The sequence below is a fragment of the Pholcus phalangioides genome, unplaced genomic scaffold, assembly GCF_987345545.1.
Source record: "Pholcus phalangioides strain wild (caught in Gottingen) unplaced genomic scaffold, Ppha-v1.0 ptg000039l_1, whole genome shotgun sequence".
Lineage (NCBI taxonomy): Eukaryota > Metazoa > Arthropoda > Arachnida > Araneae > Pholcidae > Pholcus > Pholcus phalangioides.
Window position 1 is genome coordinate 20,380,512 of NW_028301625.1, and position 17,381 is coordinate 20,397,892.

Below are 17,381 nucleotides of genomic sequence, written 5' to 3' on the forward strand. Positions count from 1 at the left end.
GAACTTTATTCCAATAAAATCTATTCTTCAACCAACTCTTTTGTTGAAAAAAGAAAATCGCCATCACAGACTTCTGAAATATACTTCCCTCGGGATTTAGTCCGTTTTGCGTGTTCGAAAACCGAGACAAGGTCGTAAACCGAATTGTTCGCTAACTGAGACGTTTATAAACCAAGGGTTTAAGTGTACTTCGATTTTCACCGTGTTTGATTTTATCCGTTGATTAATTCAAACTGACTATTCTAAAAGAAATAATTTCGGTTTACATAGACCAGCAGTTCATGTAAATAGTGTATTTGTCAATAATAAAGGAAACTTATTTCAAAACGAGATGCATCTAGCTCGCAGACAAATAAATATTATATTGTGATAATGATCAAGTTGTTTAAATGATTTGGTAACTGGATAAAATACTGTTAGTTTTTCCTGAAGAATAAACAGTAATTTTTCGAAAAATTTGAAATAAATATTCAGAAAATACTTTCAAGTCGGATTGCTTGAAGTTCTGGAATTATTGATGTTAATAAACATTTAAACCGAGAGAGAGAGAGAGAGAGAGAGAGAGAGGTAAATTCAAAATTTTTAGGCCAGTATAAGGCTTTTTTTTATTCACATTTCTTCATTACTACTTACTTCGTTTATTATTAAAATCGTTCTCAAATAGGGATGGTCGGAATAAACGATTAATTGATTAATTGTTAATAACATTTAAAAATTTTAGTTGAATTAATCGACTCGATCAATCCGATTCGAATTCTTTGTAAATGTTTGTAAATGAATTTTGTTTATTTTATATACGAAACCTATTGATGTCTTGAAATATGTTCATATACATAACATTTTAGATAAGTGACCATATTGGAAAAAATTTCAATCAATATTTCAAAACGCCTCCCCAGTCTATTTCCTAGTTTCTCAGGGAAACAAGCACCAGAGGGAAGATCGAAATTAGTTTCGAAATCAGTGACTAACCTAAAAATAACTGATGTTTTAAAAGCGACAAGATCCGAGTGAAAAAATTCCAAGGTTTGAAAAATATGTATACAACATATCAAATTGCTACAAGCCAGCAGTATTACTTTATGAATCACCCCCCCCCCCCCGTGTATTTACAAATACAACGCCACAACAGGCAAACTGCCCAACGAGGTGGCTGACTTAAGAACATCATGGAACCCCGAGCCATTTTTTGGAGGCCCTACCTACTACTGCTACACCACACATGCACACCCCCCCCCCCGCGGAACCCCCAACGAATCGGTACATGCGGGAATGTGCGTGTACGTGTAGTGAAACCTGACGTGAAGTTTTTTTTTGTTTCTCTGTAATGCTTGTCATGTGTAGTGCTGCCATCTGCCACCAGTTTTTCTAACTATGAGTGAAGTGTTATGATTGAGTGATTTATCGTTGTAGGACTGTTGCTCTCTGTGGAGAGATTTTTTAACGGGGAGATCGGCTCGCTTTTGCGCCTTGAAGTTGGGAACCACAGAAAAGCAACTTCAGCCGACCACCACTGTGGGGTTCGAACCCGGATCCTCGCATCGCGAGTCCGTCCCTATAACCACTCGACCACCACAGCGGCTGGTCGGTGGTTTGGTTAAATTTAACGAACAGGTTCGTGAAATAAGTAAAATATAATTTTATAGTATCAATATATATATTTATAGTTTCATATACTACATTTGTTATGAAAGGTAAGCGTTTGAAAATATTCGAATAAAATTTAGCATATTCAATAAGAAGTATACAAATACGAATATATACAAGGCCACAACAGGCAAAATGGTCAACGAGGTGGCTGAAAGAAAGATGCCCATAACAAATATGGATGTCATATATTTCTAAAATACAGCAACCCAATTAAAAATGCAATTATAAATACTAAAAACTATATAGGCCAATACATCATAAAATATCATGTCCATGAAAAATATTTGTGGTTGTCTTATCTAAGAATGGATAGCTTCTCGATTTACCACAATATGTTTATCGTATTTCATTTTATACCATGTCAATTTTTTTAGAATTCACTACCCCAGTGGGTAAGCTATTCCATTTATTTACAACCCTATTAGAAAGAATGTAATTTAATATTCGATAAGAAATATAATTTAATATTCGAAAAAATATATAATTTAATATTCGAAAAAATATATAATTTAATATTCGAAAAAATATATAATTTAATATTCGAAAAAATATATAATTTAATATTCGAAAAAATATATAATTTAATATTTGAAAAAATATATAATTTAATATTCGAAAAAATATATAATTTAATATCCGATTAAAAAAATTCTAATCAAAAACATTCGGAAACATTTGATTTAATTTTTAATCGATTAATCAGTCGATTGGCCGATTAAAAAAAATTATTTACCAGTTCAAAACTTTAATCTATCGCTGGCTTTATTTTGAAAGCGTTACTAGCGTAGAAAATTTCCAGGTTATAAGTGAATTTTAATCGTATACTAATAACCATGTTCAAAAACGATAACATTACAGTGTTTCTTGGTTTAGATAGATCAAAATTAGTTTCTTACGGTCCGAAACATCAACCCTGCTCAATTTTGTTTAATTAAGACAGTTATGATTTCTTTGAAAAAAGAAGTTGCAATAAAATATATTTTGTTTTAAAGGTAATTAAACCGAAGAACTATAATTGAACTCCATGTCATGCTTCCATATTGTCCATCCGTCAAGTGAAAATTATACGAAATTAAATATTAAGGTAAGTTCATCGCAGGAAAAAAAAAACAATTAGAAATTTGAACGCAAATAGAATGCCTTCCAGTTATACATAAATTGCCAATATAGCTTTTGTTTTACTTTAAAAAAAACCTTCAGTATAGCCAAAGATAAATTAATTAATCCAGTCTTATATTAAAGTGAAACATTCTCCGTGACAATCATCATAAATATTTTTACAAGAAACAAGATGGATAAAAATAAGTTGTCTATTTATTAAGTTGTCTATAAAATCTAAAATAGGTGAACAACATCGAACGTAGAAAGCAGATAGATATACCGCACTCACACACACCAGGTTTGAAATAAACTTGGCCTTGAACCTATCTACCTAAATGCCAACGTGCAAAATTAGGGCCAAAAATGTTCACTACTGGAACAGAATGAACGTTTTCAAAAAATAACTGCTTCTTTAAAATTGCATACCCAATTATATAGTTGAACTTCTTTTCTTTATATATATATATTTATATTTACTATTATTTAAGTGAATAGAGATTGGTAACGATTTTATAGAATACAATTTAAACAGGAAACCGTTTCGAAACAAATACCAAATTTAATGTTTTCATAAGCGTGAAAGAAGAAACATATGCGTGACTGAAGAAAAAGTAACTGAAAACGATCCAACTATTATCTTTATATCATCCCTTTCGGCACAAGTAAAACCTGCAGCGACCTATATCGGTCAGTAGTAATTATACGCATATAACGCCAAGTTCATACACAAGTGAGGTGTGGCCCGAACGCTTGTTATCCAATTCGAGGTTAGAGCCCGACGTTGGGGTGACTAAAACAAGGGCGACCTTCGACAGCAGTGACCCAAGACACTCAGTGAAAACAAAAACCAAGGAAAAGAAATGAAAGAAAAAAGCTTCTTTTTTATGCAAGCGGTTTTTTTTTTTTTTCAAAAAGCATCAAGGAAACTGTTTCTATTTAAACCACGAAATATCGCTCGCAGCATTTTTACGCGATCACTCATTGCCAGTTACTTATTCGAAGATATGTTTTGGCAACACCATTAATATGTATATACATGTTACTACCAAAGCCCGAAATCAGCCAGTTCCAGTTGATTCATCCAATGTAAGAATTTGGGGCTTTCGCCGGCCCCTATACATTGATCTCTAAGATATCGATATTCCGATTCCTTTGATCATTAGGGTTGCCATAGCTAACCATAATTATAACAAAAAAATACGCCAACGTGGTGATGACCCCGAATCATAGAGGTCGATATTTTGGGATATATAGGGACCGACGAAAGCCCGAAATTCGGACATTGGCAGGGTCAACTGGGCCGCCGCTGTGGTGGTCGAGTAGTCATAGTGATGGACTCGCATCGCGAGGCCCGGGCTCGAACCCCACCGTCACCACAGTGGTGGTAGGCTGAAGTTGGTTCTCTGTGGTACCCATCTTCAAGGCGCGAATGCGAGCCGATCTCCCCGTTAAAAGACTCGCCTCAGAGAACAACAGGATTGCAATTGCACAAATTCAATCATCACACTTCACTCACTTTAGTTCTGAAATATAGATAGCAGCATTGAGAGAAAAATCAGACACAACACTATGTACGAAGTCAGATAGTACACACTTCCTGCACAACTCACTCGGTAGTAAATTGCCCATGGCGATAGAACGGAGTTGTGCTCGGTTTGAAAGGAAAGAGAGAGGGTCAGCTAGTTCGCAAACGGGCCGATTTCAGGCTTTGGCAGTATAATATATAACAGTTGACCGACTGAGATAGGTTAGTTTTACCCTACTGTTGACAGGCTGGGCTTTCCACATCCATACAGTGGGATGAGGCTTCAGCTTGGTGTACTAAGCCCTGGGGGTCAGCGACTTTGGCTCTGTAGCCATAGTTAAAAACCACGCGACGGACATTAAGAGTGTTGGCACCACACCTCGAATCAGATTCTCGCCGGCTCTCGATTCGGGGAATTATTTCCCGTTTCGCCCGTCGGTCTAAATGAGTGATGGGCGGGATGGTGACGTCTGATTTAAGAATTATCCTGTATGGCCAAAAGGCTGGGTCAGGGGTGAAGTACACACATAACATATAACAGTCTCTCCCGATAGACTTAACTTCTATATGGCGTAAAACCACAAGAACTAAACAAATTAACTAAGATTGGTAAGTTTTTAAGCTCGGTTATAAAGACCTCAGTTGTAACAACACCTTTGCTATAACGTCAATAATTGCCGGTCCGGACTGATTCTAACTCTTGAGAATAATGTCAAAGAAAAGCAACCCACCTCGATTTTAATGACAGATTTTTCGTCACTTTTGTTTTCGTTCCGATGACGTTTCCCCAAGAAATTCCTAAGATTAAGGTTGATCACATCTAGGGAATGTTCGTCTGTTGTTCTATCTATACGTAACTTTGAAAAAAAAATTATTACATGTTTGATGCTCTGACTTACCACTGACATATGACCGCTATAAATTCTGTCACCCGTCGTTCAAGTGCCGACTACTAAGCCACGTTCAAAGTCACTTAACCCCTTCGCTTACAAGGTATGGATGAGAAATTCGGATGATCTCTATTTGACGAATGGGCGATAAATATGGTAACCTTGTACTACCCTGACCGTACGTTAGAGAAACGGAAAGAAGTGGGGGGGAAAGTAGAAGAAAAGGAAGGGGAAAAAACGAATGAGAGGAAAACAGTATAATAGATACGTACAGATAAGAGAGAGTAGATATACGGAAGTATAGATTTCTCTTTTCACCCTCGCCTAACCTGTTCTCTTTTGTTCTCATGTGTATATAGTAGAAGGATACATCATGTGTGGGGGGGGGGGAGTCACTAATAATTGTATAGAAATATAAAAGGGTAAAAAGAACAACTTCGTAGAGTTATAACAAATCTTTGTGATTATAAGGAGAGAAGAAAGAAAACAGGGAGAGCTTGTTTGAGTTTATTCCACGGGGTATGACGTCCTTGATCGTAAAGTTGTTAAATCGTGATAACCTGCAATTTTAGAAAGCAGAAACCGATCTAAAAGCTTCCCTAGCTACGTGTTGTCTAATATAGGCGCTGCTGATCGCTTCGAGTTACGTTGATTGGTTGCATTTCTCCTTTAAGTGCAATATTCACTGAGATATCTGAATTCAAAAATAGAGATAAGTTGGGGGAAAAAAAGTGCATAAATAAGGGTAAAACGCGGAAAAGAGTACCGGAAAAGAGCGCATGTTTATGATTACGGCATCAAAAATATGCTAGTGAGCAATATGGTTACACTAAGGCCGGGATTACACTATAAAAGTTTTATTAAAGATCTTTCATAAAACTTGAAAAATGCAACCAATAAGCGTATCGGTACATTCGAGCGAATGTAAACAATATACTTAATGTTTGTTTTTTTTTTTTAATGTTTTATAAAGGATATTTTATCAAACTTTCATAGTGTAATCCTGGCCTTGGATGTGAGCTATCGGAAATATTAGGTATTACTCTTGAAATAATTAAGCGTACTATAGAATTAGATAAATATGTGATCGATGTAGATGTGGAATGTGATCAAATGTACAATAAAAGATAATCCAGCATTTTCAGTTGCTATAAGGCAACACCATCTCTAGCAGAAGGCCTCCGCGCGAAGCTCATTATGTCACTGAAGAAGGTCATCTCACCTATAGCCATTGGATATAGCAGGGCAAAGCATGCGCCATTTTTAACCTTTTTCGTAGTATATCCAACGGCTATAGGCGAGATTACCTTCTTTCTTCAGTGACGTCGCGAGCTTCTCGTAGGCCTTCTGCTATAGATGGTGCTGTCTAAAGCCGAGATTGCGCTATAAAAGTTTTGTAAAATTTCATTTATAAAACCTGAAAAATACAAGCATTAAGAGTATCGGTTACATTGGTTGTTTTTTTTCAAGTTTTGCAAAAGGTATTTTATCAAACTTTTATAGTGTAATCTACGCTTAAACAACTTTTGTTGTCACGGATGACTTTCAAGTTGAATGTGCCAACCTCTCCAGATTGTGATACCAGATCTCCTGAGTTATCTAGCCCAACTATTGTCTTAAAACTGATTGCGAAATGTTTGTGGTTAATCTATGGGTTTTTCACATCAGATGTCTCAAAAAAATTACTTGTTCCATCAATCCCATGAGAAAAGACTAATTTTTTTAACAAAAAAAACAGTCATAAGGGGTTTCAAGAAAAAAATAATTTTCGAAACATAATCGGCATATTTTTTTTAAATTTTATTCGAGAAATACTTAATCCTTAATGCCCAGCTTTCCGTGTGTGCATAGGGTTTGTTAAACGCTCATTACTGCAGTCAGTTTGAAGGTAAAAATTCAGAATCACCTTTGCACATAAGGTGAGGTCATATTCTTTGCATTTTATATTTTTCATTTGCTGTGACAGATGTTCTTCTCTTTTTGTTGCGGAGTATGTGCGGTTGTGATTTCACAAATTTGTTAAAATGTTTTGTTCATATTTTTTTTACCTTGAAGTTTTCAATCCGAATTTTCTTCTTAATACAGGGTCATTTTGAATTCATGGGACAAACTTTAAGAGGCGATATAAGACTCCTAAACAAGCATTTTTGATCGTAGAATGAGCTGTCGAATCGCAGTAGCAAAAGTGGTAGAGGATGTTTTTAGAGATTGCACACCATCACTTAACCAAAAGCAAATATCATATTTTTCTGATGGATTTGCTGCAATAAGTGCAATCAGGCATTCGAGGGAGCAGGGTATTGTAATGTAGTAGGCCTTCTCGTGGTGCAACCTGGGTAACGCAAATTCTACCGCAAGTCATTATATCGCTTGATCATTGTTTGGATCTGCATAACCTTGATGGTCCTTGCACCAATTAAAAACCAACTCAAATCTAATCCAAATTTGCATATGCACCCTCAAATGGTTGATAGCACATATTGCAGCAAATCCGTCGCAAAAATGTTATTTGCTTTTGGTGAAGTGCTGTTGATCGAAATGTATTTTAATATCGCCATTACAACATTTTTCAAACATGCCATGCATGTACTGTATTTTAAAAAAATTCGAGAAAACCTTCGTAGTGTAAAAGATTTACATCACGCTTATTCATTGTTATCATATTGATGGCTTGAGGGGAAACACGAATCATTTTCATAAGATCAAAACTGGTAGGTTTTCCCACTGGAATGAGAGATTTTGTAAGTGCAATGGTAATATAGTGTCAATGTCGAAAAACCAACATTTACAAATTTGGTATTCTGGGCGTCAGCTTCTCATTTCGACTATTCCACCCAGATAATACATTTTTCATTTTGAACGATTGTCGTCGTCATCGCTATGGTACAATCAACCACGCCTAGTGTCACGGACCATACCTCTTATGGTCTCGTGGGCCTTGAACTCGAGCGCCTACTCTTCCAACAATGGAAAAATAGCGTAGAATTTGATATTGAAACGATATCGGTGAATATGAATCAAGTTTTTTCTTCCATGCGACTTTTACTTTTTTTTCTATTTCAGTATTTACTTTCATCAAAATCAAGTTATTTATAATAAATATATATTATTTAATTTTCTTTTTTTTTTCAGTTCGTCATATTCAGCTAGACTCTCAGTTGTAATCAAATTATGACGCTATACTAAACGGATCATTATTCATTTTTCTAGCATAAGATGGCTTTAATATTTAAACCAACCTATCACCATTGTTTAAATTCAGTTTATTCGCATTAAATTTTCATAACTATTACGTGGAATGAGAGAAATTGATACAAAAGTTCCAGATTGAAAAAAAAAATAGTAGTAAAACCGAATAAGTATTTGAAAATAGTTTAAATTTTGAATTTGTCATAGGCATTGACAAGAAACAAATAATGTTTTAATAATAAGAGAATGTTTAAAAGACATCTACACGTGACAGAAAACTACGGGTTGCAGTAAATAAAGTACAGTATATTACTTAGGTCAAGACGATTTGATGGAACTGGCCGGGAAAATACATTGTAGCTGCCTAGGGTTGAGGTTCCCAACGTTTTAGTTCATCTGGAATTCTTGGTGGTTACGAGAATGTTCCACGGAGCCCGAACAAATATGGATACAGTATTTCCAAATATTTTTTTAATTTATATTCCAATTAAATATTTCACAGCCCTTAATACTACGAAGACCTAAAACAAACTCTCTCGCTTTCTCTCTCTCTCTCTCTCTCTCTCTCTCTTAATCTAAAACCTTAGATCAAAGCACTACCAAACTGAATATAGTTTGTAGATGTAGGCTCCAAATTCAGCTTATACCTATTCTCTCACTCGCACTCAAATCATCTTCACATTTGGGTCATCTAGATCGTAGGCATGGCCCCCACATCCTGAAGCAGGGCCCCTAGGCTTGGATCTTTTACGGGCCCCCCGACCAGACTTTCACGGGGCCTCCTTTATGATGAATTTATAGCGTGAAAAAACAAAAACATAATTAAAATCCTCCCGGGCCCCAGGGCCGGAGCCTTGTCAGCCCACCCCTTGTGGGGGCCATGATCGTAGGTATAGATGAGATTCTCAAAACGTATTGAGTAACTGGTATATTTAAACACGAAAAATGAGGATAGACCAATCAGACTAAAAGCCCTCTATAAAAGTGAATATTAAAGTGAATTAATGCTAACCATATAGTAGATCACTACGAGATTAGTGTCATTGCAATCGTTCAGGGCCGTAACTAGAGGAGGGCGGGGTTGACAACTGCCCCGAACGGCGAAATTTCGGGAGGCTGCAGTTTTAGGTGGGAACAAAGAATACCATTACAAAATTATCGAATTTTAAAGTTGAGGGGGTGGCTGAATCATGTTTGCCCCGGCGGCAAAAATTTTAGTTAGGCCCTGGAGTATTCTATGCGATCATCCTCAATGAGTTCAATCATATTGTCACCACAATACGGGCAGTACAAAGAACTTTAGAATGACATTTTTTTTTTTATGGGCATTCATTTATGGACATCTTTTTCTCAGCCACCTCTTTGGGCATTTTGCCTGTTGTGGCGTTGTATTTGTATTTGTATTTGAAACATTTTGGAATAATTTTTATGCTTACATATATTTTTTGGTCCATATAGAGCATAGTTTCCCAATCTTTTTTTTGTCCCATCGCCCCCTTCTTCAGAAATTTTTTTTCTCCCATTCCCTCCCAACGCAATCTAACCCATAGGATCTCATGTTATACCCGTAGCTTCTACCGTCCCTGAACTTTCCGTCGCCCCCAAGGGGGCGTTAACGCCCACGTTGGGAATCACTGATATAGATCAGTGATTCCCAACGTGGTATAGATAATTATAGTTCAGTATAGATAATTATATTATTCAGTATAGATAATTATATTATTCAGTATAGATAATTATAATTTTTCCTGATTTTAATTCTTATTACGATTTTCAACAAACTGTCCCATAAAAATGATCGAAATCAAAGTAAACACGTGTTTAAAAAAAATTTAAATATTATTCATCACTGAGCTATGATATTCATCTATATTAAAACTTAACCCCCTTACCTGTGTCACCCGAACTGGGTTCGTGCAACTGAAAAGTACAATGTTTGTGATCAGACATTTTTTTTTTTGACGAGAAAAATTAGTTTTTCTTTTCACCTTGAAGGCCAAATTGAGTTTGCTCACCTTTTCATTGAAAAAAATACACTTCCATTTTTATGCATTTTCCGAAACACATTTCACAGATAAGGAGTTAATTTATTGTGTAATCCACAAGATTTATAATTATATGTCTTTCTGTTATTCTACCTATTTAACGTTTATTGCTCTTTTTTTATACATACATATCTCTGAAAAGCCAGTTTTCTGAGGAATGGAGTGAAAACCTGTACAGAGATAGTTTTTGCGTATTCATATTTCTTGATTTAACAAACTACAATTTTCTAATAACTTGTACGTCTGTACTTTCTCTCAAACTATGTTTTTGGCAAAGTATTTTGTCAAAAATCATAGTGATTAAAATAGCACTCCAAAACACAGGCTTTAATGTGAACCATGACTTTAGTCAGAGAACGAATATTTTTCAATTCATAATTATGGTTATCCACGAAGATGCGGTACTAATATTATTACAGTACATAAAAAAAGTGAAGTGTGACATGAGAAATTTGGACGCATATTTTAGATAGTGTTCTTAAAATTTACATGGGGCAAGTCTGACGAGGATAACGACACGCATCTATAACTACAAATGTGTATATAAGTACATTCACCAATATTTTTCTATACGAATCGAAGCATTATCTTGCTACAAAACGTATCTTACACCGGCGAAGTCACGACAGACGATTATTGTCTGAAAGTTTCGACAACATAAGTTATTACTTATACATGCACAACAGCAATGGCACCATCAAATTCAAAGTATCCTAAACCATGAATACACTCTTTGTCATGCCATTTTCAATGCAAATCTTTCTGCAAGGAAATTTTCACAAGAAAAATATCCATGAAAATCATATAATTCAGTTTTACAGATAGCCCAAAAACTAATATTATATGGAAAACGAAGGAGATTTTGTTTTTGAACAGTTTTTTTCCTTAATTTTATTTTTTTTTCTGTCAATATGTTTCGTTTTGAAATCAGTAAAAATGTGTTTTTTATACAGTCAATATGTAAATTGTCAAAAAAAAACCACTGTGTTCTCGTGTTCCATGATCTTTTATTTCTTTTTTGTCAAGGTAAAGTTGTTTTCCTCTGTGACGTGATAGATCATGATATATCGTGTAGTCATCTGAATTTGTATCAAGTGGCCACAAAGATATGTGAGTCACGAATTTTTCACATCTCTCTCTCTCTCTCTCTATCACGAACATGTCGGAGTATGTATTTCAGATGTTATACTATTGTGAGTAGCCGACGAGGCGTGCCAAGTCATCGATAGCACATTTGACATCTTTAAATTGAGTTTTGGATTTACCCTTGTACGTATCACTAGAAAGTATTGATATTTCAATTTATCCCGGAAACAACGAAATAACAATATTCTTACAGTAAAAAGTATATTTAAAAAAAAAACATTTGGAAAAAGAACGCGAGATCGAATCACGAAAGTTGTTAAATATTTCGGATACGCCATATTTCAACTGCTGTATTCATCGCCACCATCTAAACAGTATGGCTACGTGTTGAAAAGACAAATGGGAAATCCCAAGATTAAGTATAGAATGCTAGTAAGGAAATAAGCGTATATTCTAGCTTTGTAACGCTTCAAAGATCGGATTAATCTTCAAAAATTGACTTTCCCTAAACTTTTGTGAAAGTTAATGTAATTCATCGAAAAATCTGGAAGTAATCGTGTTTATAACTTTTTTTTCAACTATTCTTATTGTAAAAGAACCGCTACTCAAATCCTCAAATCAAGCAAAAATACAGTGTTTATGGAGAGGTAGAAACTTTTTTAATTCCCAAAAATGAAAGAAATTTCTATAAACACGGTAGCAATGAAATCGAATTTTATAAATATTGGTCAGCAAATGCTTTTCCTTCCATGTTCAAGAAAAAAATGGCATACTAAAAAAAACGTGTATAACTCTCATTAAAAGCTCAAAATTATCTAAATTGATCATTATAAGCTACACTATTATTTATGCGAATTAATATTTGAAATTGTTATTTAATTGAAGATATTTGTGTTACTTTAGATCCCAAATTGGATGATCATATTCTCAAAAACAAAGAATACGATTAGCTGAATAATGAACGAATTGTAAAAATCGTTTTTGTATTCCTTGTATTTTTGTATTCCTTGTCAAAAACATGGAATACAAATTAGTTCAACGAATTACAACAATTTCTGTCTTAATTGAATATCCATCGTAAGACTGAATCACACACACAATTATTTAAAAAATCATTAAATTTACTGTATTTAATTGTAGGTGTTAATGAAATAAAAAAATTTCAAAAATATCAGACTTTACCAACTCTTTAAATACAACTCTTGGAATAATTTTATTTATAATTTTTCTTTCAAATTTATATCGTCTATGTGCGATTAAATATAAGTGTATACACAGGATAAACTTTTCAAATTGTTTAAAATAAAGTATTTCATATTTGATGAAATTTTGATTACCTTATTTTCCTGCATTTACTTCGCAGCGGCATATAATTCGCATGTGAAAATTTCTTTCATCAATAATGACATCATAAGCAATGGGAGGGGATTGTTTGTCACATTTATGGAGAAACAATGTCGTTTTTTCTACTCACATCTATGCCATCTATTAATCTTTAAAAAAACTATTTATTACAAATTAATTTCAAAAATATTTATTTCTATCCCAACATCTCAAAAAAAAGCTGCAGATTATGATGCAGCGTTAAAAAGTTCCGAAGTTTGTTCAACGTATAAAAATCCGCGGGTTATATACGCAGGAAAATACAGTACACGAATTTGATCCTGATTTGACATGAAATTTTAATTCCAACGGTACTTAACCTTGTATGGGCTCGTATATATTTTAATATACAGTCGAATCCCGATGTAACACCACAATTTGCTCTCAGATTTCTGGCACTATAACAAGATTGGCGTTAAATCGAATAACAAATTAACGTGTGTAATCTTTATACATGGGAGATTTGTTGAGTGAAAAATTTTGGCGCTAAGTGGGGTTGGCGCTAAATCGTGGGGGAGGTGCTACAACGGGGTTTGACTGTATATGGTGAATGCATGATAAAAAACCTACTAAACAGGGTTTTTTGGTATTTTAGAAAGTACATATTTTAGTGTCATTTCAGTACAAAACACGGATATGATAAGAGTTGATTTCTTGTCAGTGTCATTTTTTGAGAGCTGCTGAAATTTAACGTACTCAGAGATTTCTAAAATCGCACCGACTTGAAGGAAATAAAATTCAAGGTGATAACAAACAGTTCAAAATTGCTGAGCAAGATTTTATCTGTTTATAGCAGTGTTTCTAAAAGGGTCGTCGCAGCTCCAAGGGACTTCGCCAACTTTTGTCAGAAACGTCGCGGTGAGCTAGAGATATTGATTTGTGTGCCGACTGCTATTGATTTGTGTGGGGACCGCAGATGAATCATGAATTGAGTAAAGGAGTCGCGGTTGTCATTATAGATAACAGTAAAATAAAGGAAAACTACATTTCCCCTTTAATTTACCATTTTAGTTTAATTGTTAAATTCACTCTAATCAACTAAACTGCTGTGTTGATGTATTGTTTCAATTAAAAATATGCTAATAGCACTAATTTGCATTAGTGTTTTTTTTTAATTCGTTTTTATAGGGTTGAACTAAGGGCTAAGAACACATCAGATATTATTATAAGTGAAAACATGACATATTTTCTATAAAATAAGAATGACATTGAAAGATAAATAACAGTATCAAAAATATACACATACCTGAGCAGCATTCTCCTATAAGTAACCCAAATCAGTAATGTGATTATGGCAAAGGGAACTCATGCAACAGCTATTCACCAGAAGTCTTTCACACTTATATTGATCAAATAGATATCTTCCGTAAAATTCCAGAGTTCAATTTTGTAAGTTTCACTTATACTATTTTTTCTTCTAAAGTGTTTAATTGTTCTCCGTTCAATGGCTTTCTCTAAACGTGGCCTGAAATCGACAGCCGGCAAACAGCGGTCCTGAGCGCTAAAATGCTTTATATATCAGTTCTCTGTAGAGAGTGTTCCGCCCGTTACCCTAGTTTCCGCACTTAGCGAAGTTGTAGAATATAGGACGGTCCAGACGCCTGAGGCTGACGTTACGAAGTTCTGCACGAAAAAAAAATCCTTGTGAAGGAAGCAGTAGGAAAAAAGCTCTCAAAAACTCTTCTCGGTTACAAAATTATTGAACATAAAATTTCGATAAATGGACATGAATCCCAGCGGGAATACCTCATTTTTTCAGATTATTCAGTGTCGGCGTTCAGTAACGAATAACTAAGAAACTTGGATTTGATAACTTTTCATATCTTGAACAAGAATATGGTTTCGATAACTGGGTAGAAAAGAACTTTCTCATTAGTTGTAACTTCAAATCAACTAAAAATAGGAAAAAGGATTTACTGTTGGTTGGCTTGTTTTTTCACTTTTTCCCTTACTTTGCCTCTGGGTCACTAGACATTCTCGATAAGCCGATATCCTCTTCTAGTACGGCATGTATGTTGCATTCTATATTCCAAAGTCATTGCCTACAATTTACTTTCCCTTTCTTCTTCCTCTTGTATTAGGCAGCCATTTACGACAGCGCATCCAATAGGGTTTTGAACCTCTTTCGAATTATATGCACGTTCCGGGTATTGTCATCCGGGTTTGTTTCTTTTATCCGTTTGTTCCGTAAATCATAACCGTGGCCTTTTCTAATTAGTGAAGTACTGAGAAAGATTGAAAAAAAAAACGAACTTGGCCAATAGGCCTTTGCTAAAAGGTCAATCACGGAATTAACCTTATTTTTGTCGTGCATCCAATAAAATGAAAAATATTTATACATTTGAATACGAGAAATCGTGCTTAAGAAAAATTTATCCGAAAAGCTTCAATGCATATATTCATTCATTTTGCTTTTAAACGTATAAAATTCTTCACCAGTTCAATACCCTTTGCGCTATAATAGCTTGAATCGAATAATATATTTTTTATAGGTTTTTTAAAATTAAATTATAGATATCATTCGACAAAGTGCAATTCAATACAACACAAGGCTAATAGTCCTGTCAAGTGGCAGCAAAAGAACATTTCTTCTCATTCACAGACAGTTTTTACGTTACAATCTCTGAATTGTAAACGTTTGCCTCAAGCATTTGCAATATCTTACTACAATTCTCCATCTTCACTGTAATTGTGGGTATACAGGGTTTTTCGAAGCTGTTAGTGTCTTATTACAATACAGTTCAAAGCTTCATATTCGACCACATATTCCGTGAGGCCAAGAGATTCACATCTCACTGTAGATAATACGTATAATCTTATAATTGAGAACATAAATATTCAACTTCTTCCTATGAAATGTGCGTTCTAATTCACTGCAGATTTTCTCACTGATTTTTCTGCTGTAGGTTTGAATTTAGATGGAGTCATGGGCATTTCCAGTTGATTGACGATTTTTTTTTTGGATTTGATCGTTAGAATATTTTGGCAGTTTTAGGAGCAATGATTGATAATGATTGGTTTTGATAAAGTGATATTCTGTATTTCCTTGCATTTCACTGTCCGAATAACCCATATTAGTCTTGATGACGTGTTCACACGAGTTGGAAGGAATCCAATCCAGTCAACCAAAATATTTCATTCTTTCTGCATTTCGGAAAAAGTTAAAGGACGCTGTATTCACCAGTTGATTTGAATATTAGCACATTTATCAAGCCTAAATAAAATTATATGTAAATTAATTATAATCATTTGATCATTTTTGTCGCACTACGGTCATTTTCTGCACAAGAGAATTAAAATTAATTATATTAAATGCGATTGAGTGTTGAAAAAGGTTTAGCATATTTGTGGAAAACGCTTGAGTGCTTTCCTCCCACATGAGTAATTTCATGCTTTGTATATATAACATATTTATCGAAAGCTGACAGAAAAATAAACAATTACAGGAAGATAAATGGTGGCAAATGCAATGTAAATGAGATGAAACTAGTGAATAAATTGCGATAAACATCAACTACATAAAGATACAAAAATAATAAAAGGGGGGGGGGGAAAGGTAATATGTCATATCAATGACGTTTACGATTCAGAAGATTTGGAATTACTGTAATTTCTAGTAAATAATCTGCTTTCGGAAAAACGACCAGAGCAAAAATGTTTCCATTGAACCAGCGTGGCTTTTACACGCAGCAGCTTTGCATAAGTCACACGTGATTTTCATTCAAAAACTAAAAAAAAAACTGAATATCACTTAAACTTTCTACTTTTTACTTACCCTCTATTTTCTTCAAGACTAAGAGTATTACCGATATTTAGACATTATAATGGACTATGAAAATAATCATTTTTTTCTGTTTTAAAAGAATAGGTAAAAAATGTTTATAAAAATTTAAAAATCCGTTAACATTCCTTGAAGTTAGAACGTCAGACAAAAAATTGGACAGGACGCGGCTTCGAATCGGCTATAAAATCGCTAAAAATTAACTTTTCAAGCTATATGGGCCATTACGGTAAATTACGGTAATTGTGTTTACCGCCATAAACAAGATCAGTTATCAAATTCGTTATTGATGAGTCAATAAAACTTTCAGAGAATGAAAGAAGGGCATTTTAACCTGTTTGACGGCAGCTGAACTCTCTCTCAATATAATAGAAGAGAAGAAAAATAAAGTGATAGTCCTATAGAAAAGATATGGACACCTCTGCCTCTTCCTTCCCCCCCCCCCATCTCTCCTCATCAACTAACTTTATACTAAAGGTAAGAGACTTGGAATTATTTTCAATGGCCTAGTTGCCTTGGCAGTGAAATAGCAAGTACACAACAAAAAAAGCGGTCACTGTGTTAAAAGAAAAAAAAGCATCTCCAATGTATTTCCGTTAAATCATTTCGTACGTTCATGTGTTCAGTGCTATATTTATAACAATTAGCTACAGAAATCATTGAGCGTGTATCACGCAATTGTTAATTACTTCCCAAGTTTCTTTATCAAACACAAATCGTTATCAATATTC

At 34.5% G+C, this 17,381-nt stretch overlaps 1 protein-coding gene across 1 annotated transcript in view; it reads right to left on the reverse strand.

The window, feature by feature from the left end:
• Positions 1–14,356, reverse strand: part of LOC149065669 (salivary peroxidase/catechol oxidase-like) — a 151,837-nt gene extending 137,481 nt beyond the window's left edge. Inside the window, exon 1 of the mRNA XM_089253858.1 lies at positions 14,116–14,356. Coding sequence (XP_089109984.1) covers positions 14,116–14,126 — 11 coding nt within the window. The 5' untranslated portion in view covers positions 14,127–14,356. The remainder of the gene's footprint in view (positions 1–14,115) is intronic.
• Positions 14,357–17,381: the final 3,025 nt, after the last annotated feature.